Genomic DNA, 27,722 nt, shown 5'->3' on the forward strand with positions numbered 1-27,722 from the left:
TGGGAACATAAAGACCAAACTTTATTTCACCCAGCAATAGAGTGATGAAATGGCATGCTTCTCTATTTAAATTCTATTCCATCTTCAAGGCCTTCCATGCAATGCAGGTGACAGAGGTTGTTGGGGATATTGCACGAGATGTGCAGCTTCTGCCCACGGTTCAAGAGCTCTCACTCTCAGACGCTGGCTCTGCCCCTGCCTCCCGAGGTCAGCCCTGGTACTCGCAGAGCCTTAGATGCCTCTGTAAGTATAGTAAAACTCTGTTAATCTGAGGCAGTCATACCATAAAAGAAAGGTGAAGCAACCAGTTGACAAGGTGAGACTTTTTCCTGACATGTTGGTTCTTTATTTAAAAGTACAGAAGATACTTGAAATGAAATAGGAACTCCGAGACTCAAATACATCCAGTAAATGAAGTACACAAGCAGAAACACATTTGTCCACAGGTGAGTGCAGCCATTTCCACCCCTATCATGTTTCCCAAGGCAAAATCACAGCAAGGGTCATAAAATGTATGCCTCCTTCACATTATAAAACAATTAAAGGCAATCATATTATTCTCTGTTGCTAAAATGAGTGTTCTTTAGTGTCATAGCAAAAAAGATTGTGTGATTATAAAGTGAGGCTAGAGAGGAATTTCCTCATAAAATTCCTGAACAAAATTTGCATTGCACCTTGTGATATTCCCTTGTCAACTATAAAAATGGTTACCTTAGCAAGCCTGCCTCTGTATTATATCCTTATCATTAAACTCAGAGCTGCTGAAAACAGGAATATTTAATCCAGCCTCAGCGACAAATAAACAGATAACTGCTATTTGAAAGCCTTGTTGCAAGGAGTAGTTAATGAGTAAACAGAAAGTATTGACTTATGAGAAACACTCCTGCCCAGAAAGAGAATTATCAGAATAGCTTTGTCAAGTGAGTGTAACTATTTGATATAACTAGCCCATTTTGGAAACAAAGTCAAGGAAACAAAGTCAATTAATTTACTTCCACTTCTGCTTCTTTTAGCCAGTCTTTCTTTCTTGTTGTCCCTTTTTGACCTCTGGAAGTTTTATTATTATTTTCCCCATTAAAAAGTTCGGCTTTCAGTCTCTTGACTTCCGTTATTTTCACAAGGGTTCAGGGACCAGATGCTACAACTTACTGAGAACGTCAGGAATCTTTTCATGAAAACCGATGACATGTGTTATGGCACACATTTGTAACCAGAAAAGCAAACTGCAGGAGGCCAAGAGGCACATTAGTTTATCCATTTTCTATGCTAGTTAAGAAAATATGTAGGGAAGACTCAGAAAGGATTTTGAATTCTGCGCACAGTTTTACATCATCCATGGAGACTGACGGTGTCCCCATTGGGAGTCTCAACACTTCTCTCTAGGCTATTCTGAAGCTTCATGGTTTTTAGTGTATTATATCAGATACTTAGATAATGAGGAGGGGATGATGAAAGTGTTAGAGAAATACCCATGATTACATAAATTAATAGAAAGCATCAGTGAGATCAAAATCATGAAATTCTTTGATTTCTACAGTTGGATTAGTTTCTTTAACTGGTTTCCAGGGCTGTCCTGGACACTTGGGGGAAGTTGTTTCTGGAAAATCAGATATCAGATTAAATGAAAGACTATTTGGCTGTATCTGGATGTCAGGGATCCAATCACCACCACTCTCTGTGGGAACTGCTGGTGTATTAGGCATCACAGTTGCAATGAGATCTGAGTCCTCAAAGTCAGGAAAGGTAACAGCTACACCTGGCTGGACTGGGGAAGGGAGGGATGTTGGCCCTTCTGTCTTCTCTTCTGTCTGTGCAGAAGATGTAGTACACTCTTCAGAAGAACTTGCCAAGTGCTCTTTTCTCCAACCATTGTGCTTTCCATTGTTTTTTCCTTTATTTTTATGTTTTCCATGGCCATGGCCATGGCCATGCCCATGTTTATGTCCATGGGCCAGGTCAAGGCCATGTCCCTTTTGGTGCCCATGGCCGTGGTCATGCTCATGCTTATGGCCATGGCCACGACCATGTTTCATTTGCTTTTTATGGCCCCAGCCATGCCCACGAGTGGGTCCTTGTTCTTTTCCTGAATCCTGCTCTTCATCTTGAACAGGAGCCATGGGATTGTGGGGTAGACTTACAGTTGTTCCTTCTTTTGTTCCTGCCACGAGTATTGATCGGAAAGGTGAAAAACCTGGAGGCCTTTTCATCAATGAGATCTAAACAGGAAATATTAAGATGAATACATTACTGTGCAAACCACACTATCAATGAAGAAAGCAGGGACCAAGATCCGCCAATGCTGTCTCAGCTTACAGTGGGGTAAGTCTGTGCCAGGCTTTAAATATTATATTAATATTCCACAAGGGGTGAAAATGAATAATAATTCTCTTTGGATTGATTTTACAATTTGTAGATATTGATTATTGTTCTTAATAATACTCTAAGCTGCAGAGTTTTTCTTCATCTGGAAAAATTGGGTGGTAGAACTACATAATTTGTCCAATATCTTCTAAGCCTATGATGATGTAAAGCCATGGCACATTATTTATGCCTATTAGCACTAATAGATACTATTTCTATTAGCACAACTACTGCTTTTATCCTAAGGGGCCCTCTAAGTGGCTCTATGAACTGAATATAGGGGGAACATTTATCCACAATTGCTTTGTTAGGCTGAAACACATTAGGACATGTTCACAAGCTTAAAACAACCTTTGTATAATGTTTATGTTAGACTCTATATATACTTATACATAGTAAAAACCTGAATCAGAAAAAAGGCAACTTGAAGAACTTGAAGATGTGGATTTGTGGATTATTTCTACCTACACTTTCACTACCTGTGAGAACATGATGGTTGGATGTAGTATTCAGTGGTGCAAAGAGCATGATCTTTGACAGGCCAAACCCAACTAGTTATCAGCTTCCTGGTGAATAGAATGGGTTCTGATTTGACCTAGATTTGCATCTGAACATCACCAGCCTCACTTTTCTTATCTGTCACAAGGAATCATAACAGCACCGAGCTCATAGAGTTGTTAGGAGGAAAGTATGTGTGAAGTCCTCAGTATAGTGCCTGGGACAGAGAAAGCGCTTAATGATGTTATTATTCACTCTAGAACATCAGCATCTTTGTAATTTTTAGTGTCTCATTTGTGACAGTAGGAAGAGTATTACCTCCCAGGGTTCTTTGAAGAATTACAGAAGATTATGAAACCAATGCTTCTCAAACTTGAATGTGGGTGTGAATTTCCTGGGGATCATGTTAAAATGTAGGTTTTGATTCAGTAGATGTGGAGTGGCGTCTCAGAGCTACATTTCTCTGGCTCCTTGGGTGTAAGCAGAGGGCAGTGGAGCCCTATGCCCCACCTCAGGCACACCTTGAAGATGCACAGCTAGTGTCCGCTCTCCACAGTAGGGCCTCACATCAGTGGGAGAGCCTATTGACTGACGGGACACTGACAACATGTGAGGAGAAGTTAGGAGGGTGGCTGCTCCCTTTCTAGCCATAAAAAAGATGATGACAGAAATGTGAGAGTTCTCCCTCCCTTAAAAAGGTAATTCCCCCCTGCCCCCCATAAAGATAGTGCCCATATTCATTCATTGAAATTATGGTTTATTTTCAACCCGAATATGGCTTTTAAGAATGAGCAAAATTAACCCAAGCCGACTGTGATTAGAACCATACCTTTTCCAGTGGTTCACAGTCAACAGTAGGGTAAATTTTTTTCTCCCAAGGTACCACATAAACGTTAGCCTTACAGTCTAGAATTTGCTATGCATGAAAACAGAAGCCAAAAGAACAGTGTTATTCAAGAGATACTCAAACAAGTATAAAACATCAAACAGTTTTCTAGGGAATAAGAGACAATTGCATTGCTACTCACTCCAAATTTATTGATCATGCAGTTTGCAGTCAATTCTGTATTACTGTTCTTGGCGCATGTGGTTTCCCTGGCCGTGAACTCAATATAATACTTCATTCCAGCCACCACCTAGAAAATTTATTAACAAAAAGTAGGAGCTTAATCAATATGGTATAATAATAAATCACAAGTTTTTACTCTAAGGACTTTTAGGGGAGAATACTGACATCTTAACTGAACACTGACCAAATGAGAGTTAAACAAAAAAGTACAAATGTTTGACCACAAAACTTTCAGATTGTATGCATGTGTAAAATATTTGGCTGTTGGTTGGTCTCGTTTCCTTTTCTAAATAGAAAAAGAACATACATTTTATTTTTCTATTTTTCTGAGTTTTATTGTTTAACAGCTGCAGATTTCACTAGTAATTCACGGGCTCAAGTTGTAATAGAATCTAAGAAAAACAGGAAGAAAAACTTAAACCTTTTTTTTAAGCACATCTTATTGTCCTGCTAAATCTTGAATCAGAGAAATACTGAGTTAGTACCACTATAAAAATTATGTGCATTAAATGATGTGATTAGGAAAATTATTTGGATATGCTAACTTGCTTTCCTTAATTTTTTGTATTAAAAAACTTTTCATCTCTAGCAAGAGTTTTAATCATTACACAGTGCTATTTTCCATTAAGCAATTTGTGCTCCCCCTTTTATTCTCTAGAAGAGGCATACTTTATATAAAAAAATGAAACTCATTTTTAAAATACTCTGATTTCAACAAACTTCAATGTATAGTTTTTTAAAAGTCATTTAAAAATGCCCTATCTTACATCTCTTCTGCATTTGTAAAGTACACTTGATAAAATACAATACACTTCTGAATTGTATGTTAAAAAAATTGATGTGGCCCAATTTCTAGACCAAGTTATTCAATATTTAACTCTAGAGTGTAAATGTATGTGTGTGTGTGTTGTGGACTGAATGCACCCCCACCCTCCCTCTAATACGTATATTGAAGCCTTAACCTCTAAGGTGATGGTATTGGGAGGTAGGGCCTTCAGGAGGAATTAGGCTTAAAGGAGGTCAGGTGGGCAGGGCCTCAACTCCACTTGTATCCTTTCAAGAAGAGAAAAGGAAGACCAGAGCTCTCTCTTTAGTGTGAGGTTTAGTAAGAAGGTGCCCATCTGCAAGCCAGGGAGAGAGACCTCCCCGCAGAACTGAATTGGCTGGGTTTTGGACCTCCCAGCCTCCAGAAATGAATGTGAGAAATAAATTGCTGTTTAAGTTGTCCAGCCTATGATATTTTGATGTGGTTGCCCGAGCAGACTAACACAGTGTGTGTGTGTGTGTGGTATTATGTGGCTTTCAAAAAGAATACATCACACCTATGTGCTGACCTGGAGGCATGACCATTAATGAAAAAATGAAATTATAGGATGATAACATAATTCCATTTTTGTAAAAGCAAACCACAACAATCTTCCCTACCTCTTTATGTTTTTTAAAAGCATGGAGAAAGCATGATAGGAGAAGGATATGGGGAGAGCAAAGAGTCATAGGAAGAGCTAAACTCCTCCTCTATCTTTTCTGGCATTGTTTTGCTGGGTAAGACTGGTTACATTTTTCAGACAAATGTAATAAGTAACTTTAAAAACTCCAGGGTTATGTATAAGTGGGGAGGAAGTTTCTAAGAGGGTTTTAAGGTTTATACTTGGACAATCATGAATTTTCTTGCTCATTTCAGAGTACACCTTATTCCCAATTTTTTTCAACATTAAAGTTGATCAGTGTGATGTCATCTAAGAAAGTTGTCAATATGTAATACAAACCACAGTTGCTGGCTTAACTCTACAGGGTCCAGAGGAGAGGAATAAAGTTGACCTAATAACATCTTCCGAGGCCCTCAAGCCTGCATCCTCATTGCCATCATTATCAAGTGCTACTCTTATCAGAAGTCTTCCTTGCTTAAGCCCACCCTCCCCAAGTTTTGATTTTAAAGTGGAGAGCACCACATAGCTCTGTAAGTTCCAAGTGCATTAAAAATTTTAAGTCAGAGAATTAACTAGAAAGAGAGAAACAAATATTCATCAGCTCTCAGGATAAGGCAGGCCTTTCTTAGGTGACAAGCAGAGGAAGGAACCCTAAAGGAATGGAAAAACATCTAAATTCGATGAGACAAAAATGAAAACTGACTCTCAAAATTCACAGTAAGCCAAATAGCAGGCAAACTGGGAAAAATATGATGTAGGATCAATATTTTCATGCATGTAAAGCGCAAACTGAAAAAATGGGCACAGGACATGCATAGGTATTTCAGAAAAGAAGTTAAAATGGTCATTAATCCTGCAAAAATGTTTGCCTTAATTAATAACCCAGGATGCATGTTAAAAATGCAAGGCAACAACATTTTAATCTTCTTTGTTAACAAAGATGAAAAACAGTGAAGACGCCTGCTGTCAGCCAGACATAGGGAACACCAGCCTCAGTCACGACTAGTAGGCATATAACTCAAGATCATCAACCAGTGTCTTATACCTAGTCAGTGTGAATGTAAATGGCATAATTGCAAATAGTTTGGTGCTTTGGCAATTGCATCAGAAGTCTTGGATATACATTCTTTGACGTTTCTAGGACATTGTGAGAGGAAACATTCCTCAATGTGCAATAGATCCTTGAAGTATGTTCATCTGAGCAGAGGCAGAGAGGAAGGTTGACAGCAGTGGAACAACGGTCGTAGAGGCAGGGCAAAATAAATGCCTAATACAGAAATCACAATCATTCTCATGTGAAAATGGAGGATTTAAGTTCTTGGTATCTGAAATGTGAAACCAACTTGAAGCAGACGTGCATCCAAGCAGGACTAAACATGCAAAGACAAGACAAAGCTAAAACTATAAAATAAATCTTTAGCAATTTGGTCATTTGGTCATTTGGATATTGGCTTTTAGCATATTCACCTTGTGGTAAATTGAATTCCAGTAAATTGGCTGCTTCCACCAAAGCTGCCTTGAGTGATCATGTCTGAGTCAAATTTCTCTATTTTAATGCAAAAATCAGTGAAGATTCACTTCAGAAAAGTAAGTTTGAAATTCTCATAATATTCCAAATTAATTTGGCAACTGAAAGGCTGTTATTGCCCTTCAATTCACAGCATTTTTTATCGTTTCCATGACTTCCTCACCATATACACACACACACACTCACACACTTCAGTGTTAATTTAATTTACGGAAAGAACTTTAACTACTGAGAGGACTCAGTACCCTCATTTGAGAATGAGTGGTTCATCCTTGATAGCAACCTCTGATGTGCAATATATGGTGGAGTGGTGGGCTATTCTTGAATCATTAAAAGTAAGGGCCTTTTACAGGAAAGCAGAAATAGAAAGTGGGAAGAAAAGCTGGCACATACAAGAGTAGCATGGACTGGGATCCTCTTCAAGTAAGCCTAATGTGGGTCACATGCCAGTGAAGTCAGGAAGCGGGGAGGTGGCATCTGGGACAGGAATAAGTACTAGAGCAGGAGAAGGATCAAAGTGTCAGTTTTGATTTATTTTAATATCATTTGTTTAGGGTTTCTTTCCAGTTATAAAATACAGGGAATTAGAAAGATGATAATAAATAGCCATCCCCTAAAAACTACCACTATGAATAGTCATAGTCACTGTGAGGCATTTGTTTCTTTTCAATATTGTTTTCTATACTTTTTTGGAACCCAATTGAGAACAGAATATATATTCAATTTTATGGCCTCTTTTTTTCACTGCATATTTTAACAAGCCATTTTCCACAGCAAGAACTCCTCACAAAGATACTTCAAAATTGCTGCTTAATACTCCATTTTAAGGCTACCCCAGACATGTCTGATCACTTCTATATTATTGATCATTTTGACAGTTTACATCTTTTTTTTACAGTTAAGGCTACAAAGAATATCATTGTATAGAGAGATTCCCTCTATTTTAGATTTCTAGAAATTCTATTATTGAACCCAAAGTATAAACTTTTCTTAGTGATTTTTTTCATCAGATTATAAAGATCAAGTTGATTTGCTGTAACAGCTTTGTTTTATTTTGATTACTTCCCTGAGCTTATATTTTTGGAAGCTAGTTTTGAGGTTCTATAATAGGAATCTGTCCATAAATACATTGGTCATAGGCTTTTCTAATCCAGCCACTCACTTTACAGATGAGGTCACAAATGCTGAATGAGTCTGAAAGGTTGTCTGGGGTCACCCAGGACATGAGTGGCTAATGCTGTGGCCAAGCTGGGTCTCCTGAACCACACACCAGGACACTCCTTATGCCCTATTGATAGAGCATGGAAAGAGCGACAGATCCCCAGAGGGTACATTTGCAGGCGGCAAGGGCAGCCCAAGCAGAGGTGAAATGACCTGGATATGGGAGTGGGAAGAGGACCAGTCTCTGGTGCAGTGATGGATGTGGCTGAACCCCAGGCACTGAGTGCTACTGCAGTGAGAGATGAATCTAGAAAGGCAGAGATAAGTCTTGCTTTCCTAGCCCTAAATTTTATTAATAATGTAATAGTTGCTAGTATTTATATAGCACTTCAGGGTTGAAAAGTAATTGACATTCATTATCTTATTTGATCCTCATCCCAGTCCTTTACAGATGGAAAATAGAGAGGATGTTTTAAATGACTTGTCCAAGATCATATACCAAGCATGCAGTGAGGCTGGAACTTTAAATTCAGATCTCCCAAGTCCCATTCACAAAGTATACTGCTTCCCAACCCACAGACAAGATCAGTGGCAAAATTAATAAGCAATTTGCACATAGATGATAATATCACTATTTTTGTAGCATAATTTACAGACCTGTGCTGTTGCTTTAGTCACTTTGTCAATCTTGAAATAGAAAGTTTGGTTATTCTCTGCATTAAGTTTTGCAATGGAATGATTCAGAGCCTCTTCTAGGTCTGGGCTGTCGACAGGTATATTTGTGGGGCATCCAAGGCAAATCTCAGGAGGTGGTGGTACAAAATCTTCCTCTGAAAGAATCAGGTTGTAAGACAGCGGTCTAGTCTTCTCCCTCTCCCGCACACAATCCAGCATCCATTTAGAGAGGGCCGCGAGGCAGCCCTGAGCCCAGCAGTGAGTGGTGGACGATGCCTGTCTGCCTTCCTGCCTCTCCTCTTTCCTCTCCTCAGAGCCAAGTGTGTTTGAGGAGATACTCAGTCAGAAGGTGTTCCTTAGTGACTCAATCAATATGTTGCACTTTACCTAGGTTTTTGCATTTTTGATGGAAACTAACAAGAAATGCTTAACTTAAAGGAATGACTCTAGTGGGAAAACTCTAAGTCCTATGATTCTGATGAGCAGGCAGCTTCAGGAATGCTTCTCACCATGGAAGATGTACAACTATCTTCCAAGAAGGAGAAAAGCCAACTCTTGGTACAAGATACTGACTTGACCCTAAACTGGGACTTTCTCCCTTTGCCCCACTATAACATTCAGGGAAAAAAATCTTTAACGGAAAGGATTTTATTCTGAGTGGTTAAAAACGAGATACAGCTTCCCCAGTTTACGATATCTGACATCGGAACACCTTGTACACAAGGAAGACCAGCTGACACTGTACCTGGAGGCCAGCTCTGCCCAGAGAACATATTCCTTTCTGGCCATGTGCGGGGCAGTCTTAGCTGCAACTGCTGTGCACAATGGGCAGAGATGGGGTGCGGTGCTCTCAGTAAGGGCTGTGGGTCATGTAGCCTTTGTGGCGTATCATAGGAACCGAAGCATGATTTCTATGAAAAGACATAGCCAGCTGTCTGGGACCAACATACACTCCTAGAGCATCAATATGGATTATCCCTACCTGGATAAAGGTCACACTTTTGTGAGAAGGAAGCAATTCTCAGCTGAGGATCCACGTATGCACTGTCTGTACATTCACCAATATCCTGGTTTTTAAAAGTATATATGTGCATAAATTATAAACATTTTTAAGATCCTTTAAAGTAAACAACCAGTAAAATTAAAGATAGGATGTCCACTATACAAATAATCATATAGAAAAAAACAAAATAGAGTCCAATTGCAAAAGAGAGAATAAGAAACAATTAGGCAATAGCATTAACAACAATTGCAAACACACAAACACACAGAAACATGAAATAAGATGACAAGAGTACTTGGTATAGAAACAGCAACCATATAAGTAAATGAGTACGATTTTCTTTTAGGAAAGCAAAGAATTTCTGATTAAGTTTAAAACAAAATTAATGTATTACATCTTCAAGAATAATGTCTTGTAATAAAAAAGATAAAGTTAAACAATGGATGAACAAAACTGTTATGAGGCAAATATGGACAAGAGAGGAGCTGGAGTATTATTAGTATTAGACAAAGTAAAATTCAAGGTAACAAAAACTCATAAAGGTAGTAAAAAAAGATAATTTTATTTTTATAAAAGTTATAGTTTAGAAGCATAGAATCAATATACATAAAGCATGAATCACTATGTTGTATACTTGAAACCAATATAATACTGTATATCAAATATACTTCAATTAAAAAAGGCAAAATGCATAAGGCAGAAGACAGATATATAAATGAAATGGATAAAAATCATTGTGGTAGGAAAATTTAATATACAACTATAAATCTAAGGCCAAATGGATACAAAAAAAATGAATGGTATTTTCATATATTCCAAAATGATACTTTTATAAGTATGATGCAAATATTTTTAATTGCTTTTATACTAGGTCACAATAAAGACTCAGTAAATTTTGCAAATCAAAAACAATATAGGATATATTCTTTGACTTCAGCACCAGAAAGAAAAAAGTAGCTCCCTTAAAACTAATAGCATAAGTTTAAACAAATAAACAAAACCAACTACTTGGAAATATAAACACACTTGTTTAAGTAGGAAGGTCTGCCATAGATAAGGAAAAAAATTAAAAAAAAACAAGACAAATGAGAATGCCACACAATTTTGCCAGAGCAGCATTCAGAGTTAGCTCACGGCTTTATATACTTTCATAATCTAAAAAGAGAGTCAAGAAACAAACAAAATGAAACAAAACAACTCCAAATCTAGGCGTCTATCTCAGGAAGTCAGAATAAGAAAAAGAATAATAAACAGCTTTAAGGAAAACAAGAAGGAGGAAACAATAGATGTAAAATAAAAACCAATGAATTAGAAAACAGAAAGCATTAGTATTAATAAATAAATTCAAATGATCATCCTTGGAGTAGGGAAAAATATCAAATGCATAAAAAAGGCAACATAGCAAAGGATGCAGAAAAGTAGAAAAATACAAAAGATTATTATGCACAAGTATATGCTAATTTAAATCCTAATGAAGTAGATACTTTTCTGGAAAACTAGAAATAACCAACAAGAAGGACAGGAAGAAAATAAATAAACTTGAATGGACCAATAATCGAAGAAAAAATAGAGAATACTATCATTTCTCTCAACTTGCATCCTGCTTCTCACCTCTGAAGGTTTTATAGATATATATAACTTAAAAAAATCAAGAAATATATACATATTTCCATGCTTTATAAACTGTATCTGAATATAGAAAATAGTGACAGACCACCCAATTCATTCTATAAAACTACAGGTCATCTGTGTGCCAAACCTGAAAACGTGGAATGTACACACAAACACGCACTGTTAAATCACCTTCACTTATAAATATAGAAGTAGAATTCTTAAAGAACTAGAACTAGAATCCAAATGTACATTTAAAGAATAATTAACCTTAAACAAATTGAGTTTATTTAGGAATCTAGAGATTGCTATTGGGAGAGTTGTCAAAACACTGTAACAGATTACATTAGAAAAGCCTAAAATGGCAAGTCAATACATTTGCTAGAGAATTTGCTATGTTCAACTTTTCCTTATTTAAAGGCAAAACAAAACAAAGCTCTCTGAAGAACAGGAATGTAAGGGTGCTTGTAAAATTCTAATTACAAAATTCTAGAGGCTTTACCAATAAAATCAGGAATAAATGTGTGTGATCACTGTAATTTCAAAAAACATCTCTGGAAGTTTGGTTCAATTCACTGAGACACAGAACAAAAAATAAGCATTGGAAAAGGAGATAAAATTATTATTTGCCTAAGGTATTATTATATAGAACAATCAAAAGAATCAATGAAAAGCTGTTATAGTTAATCAGAGAGTTCAGTAAAGTTGCTGTTATAAGGTAAACATACCAAATTGATATATTTGTATGTAATAGTAACTTATTAAAAAGAATAAAAGAAAAAAGATTTAATTCCTAATAGCAATAACTAAAATAAAAAAACGACAAAACAAAATCTAGGAATAACATTAGTGAGCAATGTTCCAGATATATATAAAGAAAATCACACAACTTTAGAAATATGAAATAAACTTGACTAAATAGAGATGCATACCAAGTTCTTGAATAAAAAGACTAAGTATAGTACATATGCCAATTCTCCTCAAATTACTTAAGAAATGTAATGCAATTCCATTCTATGTGACCATGTGTTTTTCTTACAGGCTTATTCTGAGGTTGGTTTTGAAGATATAAATTCTAGAATGACAAATCATATATTTAAACTTGCTATGAAGTTCTGGTTGTTAAAACATGGTGGTAGTGGCACAAAAATAGAGAACAATTCTTCATGAGAAACTTATGGGATTGTCACAAATTTATATAGAAGGGAAGAATGTTGCAATTTAGATACCTTCCTTACAAGATACATCAAAATTAATTCCACATAGGTTCTAAAGCTATATTTAAAAATACTGATCACAGACAAATTAGAAGAAAAAAGTGACTGCTGAGCAAATGGTGGAATAATTCAAAAGGAAATATTGGTAATTTGGTAACCTATAAACAAAAACTTTGTGTAAGTCAGAAATACCATAAAGAAACTAAAAAGTAAAGTAAGAAAATACAACAAAGCACTGATACCTTTCATACACAAATATTATTTTCCAAATGATTAATTTATCCCAAAGAAAAATGAGCAAAGAAAATTGAAGAAAATTCATAAATTCAACCCTTAAGTTTCTAACAAATATATGAAAATATAATGATTAAATAAATAAATAACTACACTGTTGGTTGAGAAAATAAAAGTTTAAATGTTTTTGTCAAAGAAATTAGCTAAATTAAAAAAAAATACTGAGTTCTATCAAGAGTATACATTGCTAATAGAATGTAAATTGGTTTACCTGGCAAGCAATTAACCTATACAGTTATATCTAGAGTTTTAAGAGTTCTTTTCAAATTGAAGTATAATTGACATACAATATCCTATGAGCTTCAGGTGTATATTTTAGCAATTCAATATTTTTATACATTATGAAGTGATTCCCACGGTAAATCTAGTTACCATCTCTCACCAAAGTTATTACAATATTATTGATAATATTCCCTATACTGTACATTACATTACCATGAATTATTTATTTTATAACTGGAAGTTTGTATCTCGTAATCACCTTCACTTATTTCACTGCCCCCACCACCCCAACCCCTCTAACCTCTGATAACCAACAGTTTCATGTATCTATGAGTCTCTTTCTGTTTATTTTATTCATTTGTTTTGTTTTTTATTTTCCACATATAAATGAAATCATATGGTATTTGTCTTTCTGTGACTTGTTGCAGTTAGCATAATACCCTCTATATCCATCCACATTTGTGCAAAAGACTTTATTTTTTTACACAGTCCGAGTAATATTCCATTGTGTATGTGTGTATATATACACATATATATATGTGTATATATACCACATCTCTTTTATCCATTCATCTACTGCTATCCATTCATCTACAGGTTGCTTCCATATCTTCACTATTTTAAATAATGCTGCAATGAATAAAGGAGTGCATATATCTCTTCTAACTAGTATTTTCATTTTCTTCTGATAAATACCTGCAAATAGAATTGCTGGATCAAATGGCAGTTCTATTTTTAATTTTTTGAGAAAACTCCATACTATTTTCTATAATGGATGCGCCAATTTGCATTCCACTAACAGTGTACAAGATTCCCTTTTCTTTACATCCTTGCCAACACTTATTATTTTTTGTCATTTTTATGATTGCTGATCTGACAGGTGTGAGATATCTCACTGTGGTTTTGATTCACATTTCACTGATTATTAGCGATGTTGAGCATCTTTTCATGTACCTATTGGCCATCCATATGTCTTCTTTGGAAAAATGTCTATTCAAGTCTGCTGCCCATTTTTTAAATAGATTTTTAATATTTAGCTGTGTAAGTTTGTTATATATTTTGGATATTAACCCCTTATTGAATGTATGATTTGCAAATATCTTCTCCCATTAAGTAGGTTGCCTTTCTGTTTTGTTGTTGGTTTCCTTCACTGTGCAAAAGATTTTTAGTTTGAGGTAGTCTCATTTGTTTATTTTAGCTTTTGTTGCCCTAGCCTGGGGAGACTGACCCCCCAAAAAATTGCTAAGACCAATGTCAAGAGCTTGCTGCCAATGTTTTCTTCTAGGAGTTTAATAGTTTCAGATTTCACATTCAATTCTTTACTCCATTTTGAATTTATTTTTGTATATCATATAAGATAGTAATTCAGTTTCATTCTTTTGCATGCAGCTGTTCAGTTTTTCCAACGCCAATTTTTGAGGACACTGTCTTTTCCCCATTGTATATTTTTGCATCATTTCTTATAGCTTAATTGACCAAATATGTGTGTTTATTCCTGGGCTGTCTATTCTCTCCCATTAATCTATGTGTCTGTTTTCATGCAGTACTATACTGTTTGAATTACTGTAGCTTTGTAGTATAGTTTGAAATGAGGGCACATGATACCTCCAGCTTTGTTCTTCTTTCTCAAGATAAGAGTTCTAAGAACTTTTATAGAATGTCATACTACATGTAAAGCTGGGACTTTATTTTGAGGAATAAAGAACTAACTTTATTCTGTATTCTAAATACCAAATACAGAAATAGCTGTATTGATAACTCAATGATATTTAGTATTAATTATAGTAAAAGTGGAAGTAACCCAAATGTCCAAAAACAGAAAAGTAACTTAAGAAATAATCTATAGTATGTTCATTAGGATATTAAGCAGTTATTTAAAAATAAGTTCATCAAGAATTTTAATGACATAGGAAAATTCTTAGGTGAAAACAATGTAGGATGTGAATAACTACAACTATTAAAAGATAAAAAATCATTGAAAGCTGTCCATATTCCCACCAGAGACAAGAAGGAAATATACTACAATATCTTTGGGTGTTTGGGTATGTGGTTCAATATTATTTTCTTCTATGTTCCTTCATTGTCTTGAAGTTTTCTATAAATGTGTATTTCCAACAAAGGAACACACAGATAATAAATGTCATACTTTTCAAAAGTATAGGGAATACCACACTTATAATACCTTAAGTTTGGATGGGGAGAAGGTTGCTGGTAGGAACCCAGAGATTCACAATTCTACCAGCACATTTGGTTCACCTGAAAACTTTTACATTATTCTGACTCCAGGGACCCACCCCAGACCGATTAAATCAGAATGTCTGGGATGATGGCCTGGGAATAAGTATTTTTTTAAAGCTAGCCAAGTGATTTTGATGCATGTCATGGCCTGAGAATTACTTGTGAAATCTCTTAAATCAGTTTTTTCAAACCTTGATATGCAAATGAATCACCTGAGAGCTCTTGTTGATACACCAATTCCAATTTAGTAGGTGGGAGATGGAGTTTGAGACTCTGCTTTTCTAACAAGCTTCCTGGTAATACTGATGCTGCTGGTCCATGGGACACATTTTGAATGACAAGACCTTAAATCTTACCAATTGTGGGCAAAAGATTTCATTTATATTTTATCCTCTTTAGTTATTATAACAATTCTTCAAGATAGGTGCTATTATTCTTCACTATTTACAAATGAGGAGGTGGGGTCTCAGAGAAGTTATACTGAAAATCTGATCGGCCTTGTGACTCCAACCAGCCCTTGCACCTCTCTGTGTTGCAAAGAGAAAACTAAATTGAGGCTTTATGAGCAGATGCAGAAAGATTAAAGCTAGACAACATTTAGGCTTATATAACTTCAAATGGCTAACCAAACATGAAATACAGAAGGTATTAATAGATGCTTAAAAGGCCAGATTTGACTCAAACTGACAAAATTTAATAGTAGCGAGAGCATATGTTTATAGAGGGTTCCTCATTCTCTCTGTGTTTTTTTCCTACATTTTTTTATTATGTAAAACACGTATGACATAAAATTTGCTATTTTAGTATTTATTAAGTGTATAATTCAGAGGCATTAATCACATTCACAGTGTTATGCAACCATTCCTAGTATCTGTTTCCAATAGTTTTTCTCACCCTAAACATAAATTCTGTATCCATTAAGCAATAATAAATCTTCAATCTCCCTCCTCCCAACCCCTGGTAAAGTCTAATCTACTTTTTGTCTCTATAAATTTGCATATGTTAGATATTTTATGTAAGTGGAGTCATACAATATTTGTTCTTTTCTATCTGGCTTATTTCACTTAGCAACACTTTTTCAAGGTGCATTCATGTTGTGGCATATATCAGAACTTCATTCCTTTCTATGGCTAAAGAATATTCCATTGATATAAATATACATATAATCACATTTTGTTTCTCCATTCATCTGTTGATGGACCTTTGGGATATTTCCAGCTTTTGAATATTGTGATTAATGTTGCAGTGGACACTGGCATACGAGGATCTGTTGGAATCCCTGTTTTTGATTCGTGATATATACCAAAGAGTACAATTAATGGGTCACATAGTAATTCTATGTTTAGCTTTGGAGAACTGCTGAACTGTTTTACATCATGGCTCTACCATTTTACATTCCATCAGCAATGTATGAAAGTTCTAATTTTTCCACATCTCCCCAAAACTTATTTTCCAGTTTTTAAAAATTGCTCTAAATGTTAAGTGGCATCTCATGGTTTGTATTTGCATTCCTCTGATGACTAATGATGTTGAGTATATTTTTGTGTGCTTATTGGACATTGTAGGCCTTCTTTAGGAAATGTCTCTTTAAATCCTTTGCCCATTTTTAAATTGGATTGTCTTTTGTTGATCCATTGTAGGGTTTGTTTATATATTCTGCATAATAAGCCCTTATCAGATATATGATTTGCAAATATTTCTCCCATTCTGTGGTTGTCTTTTCATGATCTTAATAATATCCCTTTTACTTTTTTCCCAATTATGAAATAAATACATGCTTGATTAGAAACATTAGGAAGTACTGAAGAGTTCCACAAAGTATGAAGATTCAGAAAAACCCATAGTCTCAACTGAAAATTAACTATATATTTTGGCATATTTGTTTTCCATCACTTTTATATTTACACTTACTTTATATATTTGAGTGAATCTGTATGTAGAGTTTTATATCCTGCTTTTTTATCAAACATATGATGACCATCTTACTAGTCACTAAAACCTCTTTAAATGTAATTTTAATGGCACACATATTGTACTGTATGGTATACAGTTGACCCATGCACAACATGGGGGTTAGGAATCCCCTCTGCATTGCTGAGAGGTCAAACATACATGAATAACTTTTGACTCCCCCCAAATTTAACTACTAATAGTCTACTGTTGACTGGAAGCCTTATTGATAACATTAACAGTCGATTAACACATACTTTGTGTGTTATATGTATTATATTTATTATATACTATATATGTACTTACAATAAAGTAAGCTAGAGAAAAATGTTGTAAGAACATCATAAGAGAAAACATATTTATAGTGCTATACAGTATTGAAAAAATCCATGTGTCAGTGGACCTGCAAGTTCAAACCGTATTGTAACTTAGTTAGCCATTCTCTAATGTTGAAAATGCGAGTTATTTCCAATGTTTTTCTATTAATAATGCTGAAATCAACATCTTGCTATCTGGATTTCTCATTTTCTTTCCATATAATAGGATCTGGAAGTAGAATTACTAGACTGAAGTTCTCACAGCGGTGCCTGCTTAAATCACAGTCTTCTGCTAACCTGTGAATGTCCCTGGGAAGGTCCTCATGCCTCCACCTTAACACACACCAACTACTGCCACCCTGAGAGCCTCACCTGTAACCTAATTGTGGTTCAGGCAACAAAACATCATCCTAGAAAGCATCATGAAGGGATAGAGACTCGGTCTGTGTTTGTTAAAGGTAAAGGTAGGGAACAGAAGGTGAGAAAATGAGCAGAGACAAGTTTGAAGTGAGAGGTTGTCTCGGAAGAGCTGGAGAGGGAATGCTGAGCACGTAGGGAAGAAAAGGAGACAGGACAGCATGAAGATGTTAAAAAACTTGACTCTGTCATCATTTTGTTTCAGTCTATTCCTAGTCCCTGGTTTATCTGTCAGTATTCCTAGATGTGTAGATTCTTAGATCTGGTAGGTAAGGCAGCTTGATCAGCAACATGAGCTTCAGAGTTCCCAAGTGAATGTGAATGTGAATGGGTGAATGTCATCTACATTTTAGTGACAGAGTTCTACACAGCTGAGAGTTAGCGCATCTGTAAATACTGGATGCAAAAATGCTAAGAATCTTATAATGAGATTTTTGACTACTTACACCATTTGAAAGGGACTTGCAGTCTGGAGTTAAGAATAGATAATTCTCCTTGGAACAATTTGTTTGCACAATTGAGTAAGTAACTTCATAGTTCCATCCAGCCACCACCTGCAACAATTTTGGATTGACTATTTAAAGGGTAGTTTGAACATTATTCACAGTGCTATGAGTAGCTTACAACACTGCCTGGAATTAATATTATTATTAGGCAAAAGTCATTACTAAACAAATATTGAGTACTGTATGTATGTGACTCACACCCATCAACACAGCACACACACACATGCACACACACACACACACAGTCCTACACATCTGACAATAAAAAAACAATGTATAGATGGAGATACTGTATTTCCTCAAGTAAGACCTAGCAATATTTCCTCTGCCAGGCAGCAGCAAAAATAAGTCCTATTAAATTCGTGAAAAATTAATAGTGTTCTTCTAGATGGATAAAGAAAACTTTGGAGTTGGAGTGGCCTCAGGTTTCCCGATTGCCAGATAAGATTTCTCTTGGGCTAGGCCCACCCTGATAGCTGGATATGGACAGAATTGATAGCACATGCATCTTGCATGAAGGCAAATTGGGAGCTCTACTAAAAGCAGGGAATATAACCTACTGAAGTGAGTCCTTCATAATTAGTGGCTGAAATACAAGAGACACAGTCAACTATCAGTAAAGGCTGAATGGACTGAGGCAATTCAAAGACCAGATTGATAAGTTATTTACTTTTTTTTCCCTGAGGATATATAAACTACATTTTAGGTGTGCCCAGAAAGTTGTGCCAACATTTTAAGGGACAGTTTAATATGTGGGGGCCATGTCTGACACATGACAGCTAGGTGATGGTATAATTTTCTTAAAACATTAAGGCCAGAATGCATTTCATTCCACTATCTCTAGGAAGACCATGTAATGCTGACTACCTGTTCACTAAAAATAAACCTCCAAGCAAGGGCATGAGATTCGCAGCCGTCTTGCGCTTGCATATTGCTGTATTTGAATCCTTTTGTGCCCTGTGCTAGTCAAGGTGCTCCTCACCATCCCATGCAATCATGCGTTTTCCTTTGGCCAATGGTTTACTTTAGGTAATGAAATCCTAAAAATAAAGATCTATCAAATTTAATAATACTGTGTAAAATAAATAAAAATAAAGAACACACCTGTGCCTGGGCCTTCTTTACTTCTCTAAGAACAAAAAGGTGGGAATGATCAGTGTTGTTGTTAAAATGCTGAATGGCATGTGTCAGGATGGGTTCCAATTCTGGGCTTGCCGTTGATATGGGGTGCACGCAGCCAACGCAGTCATATTGGGCTGTCACCACAGGGCCCTCCGCTTGACAAAGAGCAGGCAAAAGGGCAGCGTTAGCAGCAAAACCCGCATTCAGATGCATTGCCCTAAGTCAGTAACATAATTTAGAAGGTCCCAATAAGCTTTCCAGGAAATGCTGGTATGCATTAGAAAAGGAGAACACAAGACTGCTTTTTAGTCAGAGGGAGAAAATGATCATTCTCTTAGGAACATCTTACATGCATACTATTGTGCATAATTATTTTACATTTATTTAAAAGTCACTTTGAATTGTAGAATACATTAATTTATCCTCTTACTAAAATTAAAACATTGCAGATGTATTCTTATTTATTTTTCAGTGGTAATTAAAGCTCCTTGAAATCTGGCTCAGGGTATAATAGATTTTGTATCAGTTTAATCCAATGAACATGTATTGCAAACCTGCTGTACTGCACCAGGTGCCGAGCCAGGCTATGGGAATACACCTATTTGTTAGTCATAGTCACAGCCATGAAGGAGTTGGGCAAAGTCAAGTGGAAGAGACAGAACTGTAGGTGGTTCAGTTCAGTACAGTTAAGCAAGAGCTTGGAAAGGCAGGAGCCCAGAATGAGCTCGGGGAAGACTTCCTTGGGAGAAGAGGCCTAAACCAAGAAGGGTGAAGAGCAGTCAAGGCCAACCGGGCACCATGAGGTGCTAGGCTTAAGGAGAAGGAACGGCCTGTGTGTGCACGCTTCATGGCCTGATTCAACTAAGCTCTCCTTTCTTAGTTTACTATTAAACCCTCCTTTGGTTCTTACTTTTATAAGAACGTTCAGATGGCTCTGAGAAATTAGGATGAGCCAGGGACACAGTGTGGGATATGGTGTATACACACTTTACCAGAGTTTAAAGCAGAAGGCAAGCAGGTGTGATTGAGGTCTCATTGGTAGGGAGAGGCCTCTGCTGGACGCCAGGTGTTACTGTATTCCAAGGGTCATAGGCTCCTGGGCAAACCTGATGAAAGCTAGTCCCCTCCCCAGGAAAATGCAGGTACCCACACTGTTCTCCACATAAATTCAGGGTATTCATAGACCCTCTGAAATGAATTAAGAATGGTCTGTTGTAAGAATGGAGAGACACGGAAGGGGTTTTAATAAAATGTTGAGAGATACTTAAAAAAGAGTACATTCATATTAAATAACCAAGAAATGTTTACAACAAATAGCCCTAACCCACTGGTCTGCAGAAGCACAGGCCAAGAAAGGGGAAAGAAGTGAAGGAGACCTAGGCCCCTTCTGCCAGGGGCAATCACTGCCTGAGTGTGTAAGATCCCAGCAGGACCTGCAGGCCCACAGGATTCTACAGCACAATTCCTCAGTTAGCAGGGCAGTGCAACTCTCCTTGCAACTATTCTTGCCTTTTTCTCTCCATAACTCTGTGTCAGGAAGAAGATTCTCAGGGTGAATATTCATAACTTCTCCCCCAGCCCTCGACCTTGCAGAAGTTGTGTTGAATCAGGGTAATGGTCAAAGGTGAATAACTGGGGCAGAGGGGTTGCATGGGAAAGCTGAGCAATACAGATGAAAGAACAAGAAGAACTGGAGCAGCCTTTCCAGGGTGAGAGGAGTCAAGAAAGATGTCATCTCAGTTTTTCTGGGCCACAGTGATTGTCTTATTTCCCATCCTGCCCCAAACTTCCTAGAGATCTGTTTTTTAACTTAAAGTAAAAACTTATCTTTTGAACTTTGAAACACCAAAACGATCTGGCCCAAAAGGTTTCAGATGAGAGATTGTGGACCTAGTAGTAATTTCTGAAGGTGTGGCAAAGAGCATTCTCTCTTAGAGTAGTATAAGTGCGTATAATGTTGAAACTTGCTTATGAGAATAGAATTCTTAAACTGAATAATAAAAAGCTACTACAATGCTCTTCATGTAATTGTAGATTAATGATAACAAAATTTAAAAAAAAAGCTACTATGAAAAAAAAGATTTGAATCATTTGTGATTTCTTTGCTATTGTGGACTGTTTTTCTTTGAATGCAACTTCTTGCAAGAACCAGAACTCAAGGGATATAGTTTTTGTGGGCCCTCTATAGATGACTAAGGCCAGATAGAACCACTGCCACTGTGGTGAAGTTCCATGGTGTGGTTGAAGCTCTGTTCCGGAGCTTCATTGACTAAAGCCCAGTCTCGCAGAAGGGGATGTGCCAGGGCAGCTTTTGCAGTTGCTACCACCTAGATGTGCCCATTCGTCTGTACCTGACACCTCTGCCACAGTAGGAGGGGCTAATCGGGGTTATATTGGTTGAGTTGCTCCATACATTTATTCTAAAGGAATTTTGTTTACTGAGGGTCTACTATGCCAGCTCTGCTAATCAGTAACTGTGGGATGGTGGGCAAGATACTTAACTGTTGTGACCCTCAGTTTCCTCAACTGTAAAATGGGATATCAATGTTTACCTCACAGAGCTGTTATGAAGATTAAACAATACATACATGTAAAGTGATTAGAACTGCAGCTGGCAGTGTTAACTGTTCATTGTTAGTTGTTACGACTCTTCTCCCTATCACCAAGAACACTTTATTATGATTGAACCGTCAGGCATATCACCTGGTTTCAGTCTATAACAATCCCAAGAGGTAGGAAAATCCAGAACATGAAGAACTTTGAAAGATTCCAGGCCAGATCAGAGCTCAAGCCTGTGCTTTCCTCACTGTAGGTTGCGGCCTGCAATTGAGGGCAGTTCTGGCGTCTCCGGGTCCTTTCTCAGGGCCCTTGCACCCAGGAATACAACGCTGCGCTCCAGGAAGAGTGCGGGTGGAGGAGCGCAGAGCGGATGATTGGCGGGAGCCTCCCTAACCTCAGGACTCTCAGCCGCCCAGGGTGCCGGGTCGGCGCTGTGAGGGCCCGGCTCTCCCCCGCCCCCTCCCGGAGGGCCCTTGTCTAGGCTGTGCTCCTGGCACCACACTGAAAGGGCTCATTCTACCCCAGGGCAGCGCTCCCGGATGTATCAGGTACCTGGAGTAATCTGGCAGGTCTGGGTAGCTACGGAGAATTTCTCATTCCCTCTCTTACCCACGGTCACTGTGCATTCTCCTGTGGCCTAATAAACAAACAAACAAACAAACAAACCCCACCATTTATCTTTCAGACAGAATTCTATGTCCACTTAGTACTGATGCTAAATATGGTCTTACTTTTTTTAAAAAAAACTTGCCAAGATTTTTTAAAACAGAGTTCTGAGACACAACGATGAATGTTTTTGTCACCTACTGATTATTGTTTACAAGCCACTGATATTCATGAGACCTCAGAGGGAAGGCAGCACAAATGGTGAGGTTTTAAAGTAGAGTCTTTATTCCGAGACTTGGAGATGTTTCTTTTTCAACAACTATTCACAATCCCTTAGCACCAGCCCACTAAAGTCTCCTCTTGATTTACCTTTCAGTTTCAGTGTTCAGACCATATACAAGGTGACAGTGTTTTGACATCCAAGAGGTGAATCTGGGCTATGAAAAGAGCCTATGAAAAGGGCTTGCTTCTGGGCAGATAAGGTCTGCGGTCTTCCTGAATTAAGCTGGGAACACCCAGCTGCGGTGTTTCAGGCCCACGTTAGGCATTTGGTGAAGATAGCCATTGTAATTAACAAGATCCTCTGCATAATGTATCCTACTTCATCCTCCAAGCCCCTGATGAGGTCAATTATGGTTCCCTTTTATGAGGCAGCGCACCTGTCTGAGTGGCCAGCAAGCTGGAGACCAGACAGGATGGGTACTCGGGCCTGTGAAGCTGAAGCACCCAGGCTGTCCCCATCCCAGCCCTCCATCTCAGCCCGAAGGTTGATCTGTTGTCTCTCTGGAGCCTGGTCTGCATGTCCCAGTTGGTCACTAGGGTCGCTTCTTATGGGAAGGCTTTCTCCGTGTTTAACTGCTGGCCTCTCCCTGCTCTTTCTGCCTGTGGGTGAGCACTGACATCATGCATTTGGCTTTCTATGTATTTGAGAGTTAATGTACATCCCTTACAGACAGGCTCAGTGACATCACCCCCAGCTCTAATATAAAATCTGGCCAGCTCCACGGAGAAAACTAGAGGCTTGGGAACGTTAAACACTTACAGCTTGCTCAGATTCTTTGTAGTCACAGTCCTGCCACGTTTTGCCACTTTGAACAGAACAGTTGCCTTCTTTGATTTGATACTTGAGGGAATAAAACGTGTCAGTGTCATCCTGAAAGAAAGCAACCAGAGATACATAGGGTTCGTCCAACTGATCAATTGATTTGGGTGGGATCTGGTGCAATTATGAATATTTGATCTTGATTTGATTCTGTGAGGGCACCACATTTATTTAAAACGCTGAAAATTATAAACATTTATTTAGAGAATGTTCATAAGATAATTTTAAAACACTTTTTAAATTACAAAGCAGTATCCATAATATTAGCCCCCTTTTTTGGTAGAAATCAATTCATATATACGTACATGATTTTTGAAAGTCTGGAAAGCTATACAGCAAAACTGTTAAAATGTTTGCCTCTCAGTGAGAGGGGTACAGTTGTCTTTCATTTTCTTCCTTAAACATTCCTAGACATCCATTTTATAAAACAAACATATAATACTTCTACAGTTAGAAAACAAACAAGAGGTCCCTTTTCCAAGAAATAAACAGTTATCTCTGGGTGGTGGAATTAATTTTGGGTAAATTAAGTATTCTTATTAGCTTTGTTTTGTATTCTCTTTTTCTAGCATGTCATGAAATAATAAGACTTATGAAGTGTAAAGGTACTGAGCTAGTGAGCCTTGCATGTAAAATCCTGGTGTGCTGGAGCAGATAGGGACCTGCAAGTTGATGTTGTCCCACCCCTCCAGTTGCAGGTGAAAGAAAGGAGGCCTGAGTAGATGGGACATGGCTGAGGCAGTCTCTCCACCTTGGGAAGGCAGAGCCAGCCCAGACCCCCGTGCTGGGGGCTCCCAGGGCTGTGCTGTCGCCGAGCCTGCAAGGCACACAGGATTTGCACCTGGAGATGATGGAGTCAAACAAGATAATCTCCAAGGACAAAACAATAGGTGGTAGTGGTATAGACAGTGTCTGCGTGGCAAAATAAAGATGAAAAGTGATTCTATGGACATTTGAGAACAGAAAAAGCTCATTTGCCACAGATGGCAGCCTATGACAACAGACCAACACCCGTGAGAGTACCCAGACCCCATGTCCACAGTACTATACGAGTTTGTGAAACAGAATGGCTCAACTTTACTCTCAGAAAACAAACTGTCCATTGGGCTTTTTTCTTTATCCTCATTATGTCAAATGGGTAGATTTTTTTCCTCCACTAAAGAAAACAATTGCTTAACTATCACAAAGTTTTGTAGTGAAATTGAAACAAACTATTTAAAGATTTATATTTGTTGAGATCACACATCTGATAAGGATTGTCTCCAACCCGAATGCATTAATTAGTAATAAAAAAGTAATAAAACCACCTAGGACATTGTTGTTATCCTTGATGCATTCAGCCATATGGACTTCACGGTAGACATTGTATTTTATGTAGTAGAACCATGTTAATCTAATTTCTGCCTCCTCTTGGATGTGACCCCTCTTTTCCCCCAAGCTTTCTTGAGGTATAATTGACAAATAGAAATCACCTGTTTAATATGTACCATGTGATAATTTGATATATGTATACATTGTGAATGATTACCACAAATCACCTCGTTGAGTTTTTTTCAGGGGGTGGTGAGAACACTTAAGATCTAGTCTCTTAGCAAATTTCAAGTGTATAAGACATGATTGTTAACTAGTCACCATGCTGTACATTACATTCCAGGAGCTAGTCATCTTATAACTGGAGGTTTGTACCCTTTGACCAACACTGTCCTGTTGCCCCACCTCCTAGGCCCTGGCAACTACCATTCTACTTTCTCCTCCTGTGAGTTAGACTTTTTAGATTCCACATATAAGTGAGACCATCAGTATTTGTTAGGCATGCTCCCTTAAGCACCCCTTCCCAGCCTAAGGTCAGGAGGTCTTTGTATTTTAGTTTAGGTTGGTCACCCAGTAAATCCTCTTGCAGCCTGGTTAGTTCCTGGATTTTCCCACTCTGCATAGCCTCTTTCATATTACTCCACTTACCTTTGTTCATCCTTACCCTAGGATACTGCTTCTCTGATCACCCGGGAAGCCAACCTTGGTGGCCTGAGGACTAGTCATACCCGGCCCTGCACCCCCAGGCCAGAAAGTTTGGTGTTGGTCTTTTCTAAGACCTGTAAGATTCTTTGATTATAATCATTCTTTGGTGATTGATGTGTGTGTGTGTGTGTGTGTGTGTGTGTGTGTGTGTGTGTGAGAGAGAGAGAGAGAGAGAGAGGCAGAGATAGAGAAACAGAGAGACAGAGAGAGAGAGAGAAGCCTGCTCAGAGTGATAGCACAAGTCCCAAATAACCTCAGGGTTAAACACAGCACACTCACCATCTTGGTGACCTCAGTTACACGGTACAATACAAACTGGTTGCCTTTTTGGTTTCCATGGTTATATTTCTTCAAAGCCGTGTCCACTGCCTTAAATACATCCTCATCGTTGCAGTCAATTTCTTGTGAGAAGGACTCCTCCGTTAAACTTAGTGGCAGCCTGGAGCAGAGGAAAAGGATGGCAATTAATTTCATGATATAACAGTCTCCCTCTAGGAGCTGGGGGAGGGTGTCACCAAGAATTGGGAGCCAAATTGAATGTGATTTTCACTATCTGCAGCCTTTTCTCTCAGCTGTGCTCTCCTCTCTGTGCTTCAGCACTCCCAGGCCTTAGTTGGATTTCTGCTGCCATCCACTATTTGCCCTATTCCAAAAGGACAAATGGCTTTGCTGGGTTATCCAAGGAGACTTCAGGCTGGAACATTACAACATCAGGGTTGTTGACCTCCTTGTTTGCATTCAGGAAGCATGTGAAAGCACAGAGCACATTTCCAGGTGATTGCACAACTTTGTAAGCAATTCGGGACAGAATCTAAAAAAGGAGGAGAAAAAAACACCAACCGCCTGTTACTCCCTCTCCCAACTGACTTTCCCAAAGCCATTTACAAAGGTCACTACATGTGACAACAGTGAGTACAATGTGCAGATACCTTTCAAAACAATTTCTTTGCAAGATATCTGGCTGCAAAGATATCTGTCAAAAAAAAGCAGGCTAACAAGCATGGTGCAGGCCTGGGGAGCCCATGCACAGGGCATAGCGATGCTGGGAGCCTCACACCAGGACACTGGCACAACAGAAAAGAGAATATGAACATCCTATCTGGTTCCTGGCCAAGTCAGCCTCTCTCCATTCAACTGCATTAGTTCTAGAAAGAGAAAAGCTCCCCATGGTGGAGAAGACAGGGAAGAAGTATAAGAAGAGAGGGCTTGAGTGGAGCCCTGCATCCCCTGGCCTTGCTTTTTGTTTCTGGCTTGGTGGATAAGGGTGTCTTTCACTCATTAATCCTAAGAAACCTTTCTGATAAACTCCAAGCTTTGATTCTGCTCCTGGACTGTGCATCATGAGTCATTTCCTTACTCTCCCAGTGTCTCTGTGGACCCCTCCTTCTTCCCAGTCTGAGAACTTAACCCAAGTCTCTTTTACCCTTAGGTATTTTTCCTACCGCCCCCCCACCCATTCCTACCAACACAAGAATCTACCTCTGCCACTGTGCACCTGAAACAGCTCCAGTAAGTCAGGTGGAGAGGACCCAAAATTTGATTAGCCTGTATCTAAATGCTTGTGCCCTGATTTTGGAAGAAGGTAAATGAAGGAAGATTTGAGTGTGGGAAAAAGAGTCCTCTGGCACCAAAACTGAATAAAGAGAAGTTGTCTGAGACTAAAGCGGCCCCAGCCTGGGGAGAAGATCTGAGAAGAACGGCAGGATCTGGGGGTCCTGAAGCAAAGGACACCTGCCCTGCTTTCAGGGCATGTTGCCTGGAAGGCACTAAGATCCCAGGGAAAGAAAAGCTATGGGGTATCTCCTGGCAGTCATGTCCATTAG

At 38.1% G+C, this 27,722-nt stretch overlaps 1 protein-coding gene across 3 annotated transcripts; it reads right to left on the reverse strand.

The window, feature by feature from the left end:
• KNG1 (kininogen 1) lies at positions 1 to 26,578 on the reverse strand. Of its 3 annotated transcripts, XM_017643192.3 has the most exons (11): positions 26,179 to 26,572; positions 23,824 to 23,934; positions 22,728 to 22,812; positions 19,599 to 19,771; positions 18,435 to 18,542; positions 9,702 to 9,786; positions 8,702 to 8,874; positions 3,888 to 3,995; positions 3,689 to 3,775; positions 2,139 to 2,216; positions 1 to 241 (listed from the first exon to the last, which is right to left on the reverse strand). In XM_017643192.3, the coding sequence occupies exons 1-11, from the start codon at positions 26,371 to 26,373 to the stop codon at positions 209 to 211; spliced, it is 1,236 nt and encodes a 411-aa protein (XP_017498681.1). In that variant the 5' UTR covers positions 26,374 to 26,572; the 3' UTR covers positions 1 to 208. The 3 variants fall into 3 exon arrangements, with proteins under 3 accessions (XP_017498681.1, XP_017498678.1, XP_017498680.1); XM_017643189.3 differs by lacking the exon at positions 1 to 241 and having other exon boundaries at positions 321 to 2,216; positions 26,179 to 26,575; XM_017643191.3 differs by lacking the exons at positions 1 to 241; positions 8,702 to 8,874; positions 9,702 to 9,786 and having other exon boundaries at positions 321 to 2,216; positions 26,179 to 26,578.
• Between the last annotated feature and the right edge of the window lie 1,144 nt (positions 26,579 to 27,722).

Source organism: Manis javanica, chromosome 3 (assembly GCF_040802235.1).
Source record: "Manis javanica isolate MJ-LG chromosome 3, MJ_LKY, whole genome shotgun sequence".
In the NCBI taxonomy this organism is placed as follows: Eukaryota; Metazoa; Chordata; class Mammalia; order Pholidota; family Manidae; genus Manis; species Manis javanica.

Excerpts from the sequence above, each read along its gene's own strand:
- KNG1 (XM_017643189.3), bottom strand. The coding sequence starts at position 26,373 with ATGAAATTAATTGCCATCCTTTTCCTCTGCTCCAGGCTGCCACTAAGT. Across the intron at positions 23,935-26,178 it reads TAACTGAGGTCACCAAGATG|GATGACACTGACACGTTTTA; the intron begins GTGAGTGTGCTG and ends GCTTTCTTTCAG. Across the intron at positions 22,813-23,823 it reads ACAAAGAATCTGAGCAAGCT|GCCACAGGAGAATGCACAGT; the intron begins GTAAGTGTTTAA and ends TTTGTTTATTAG.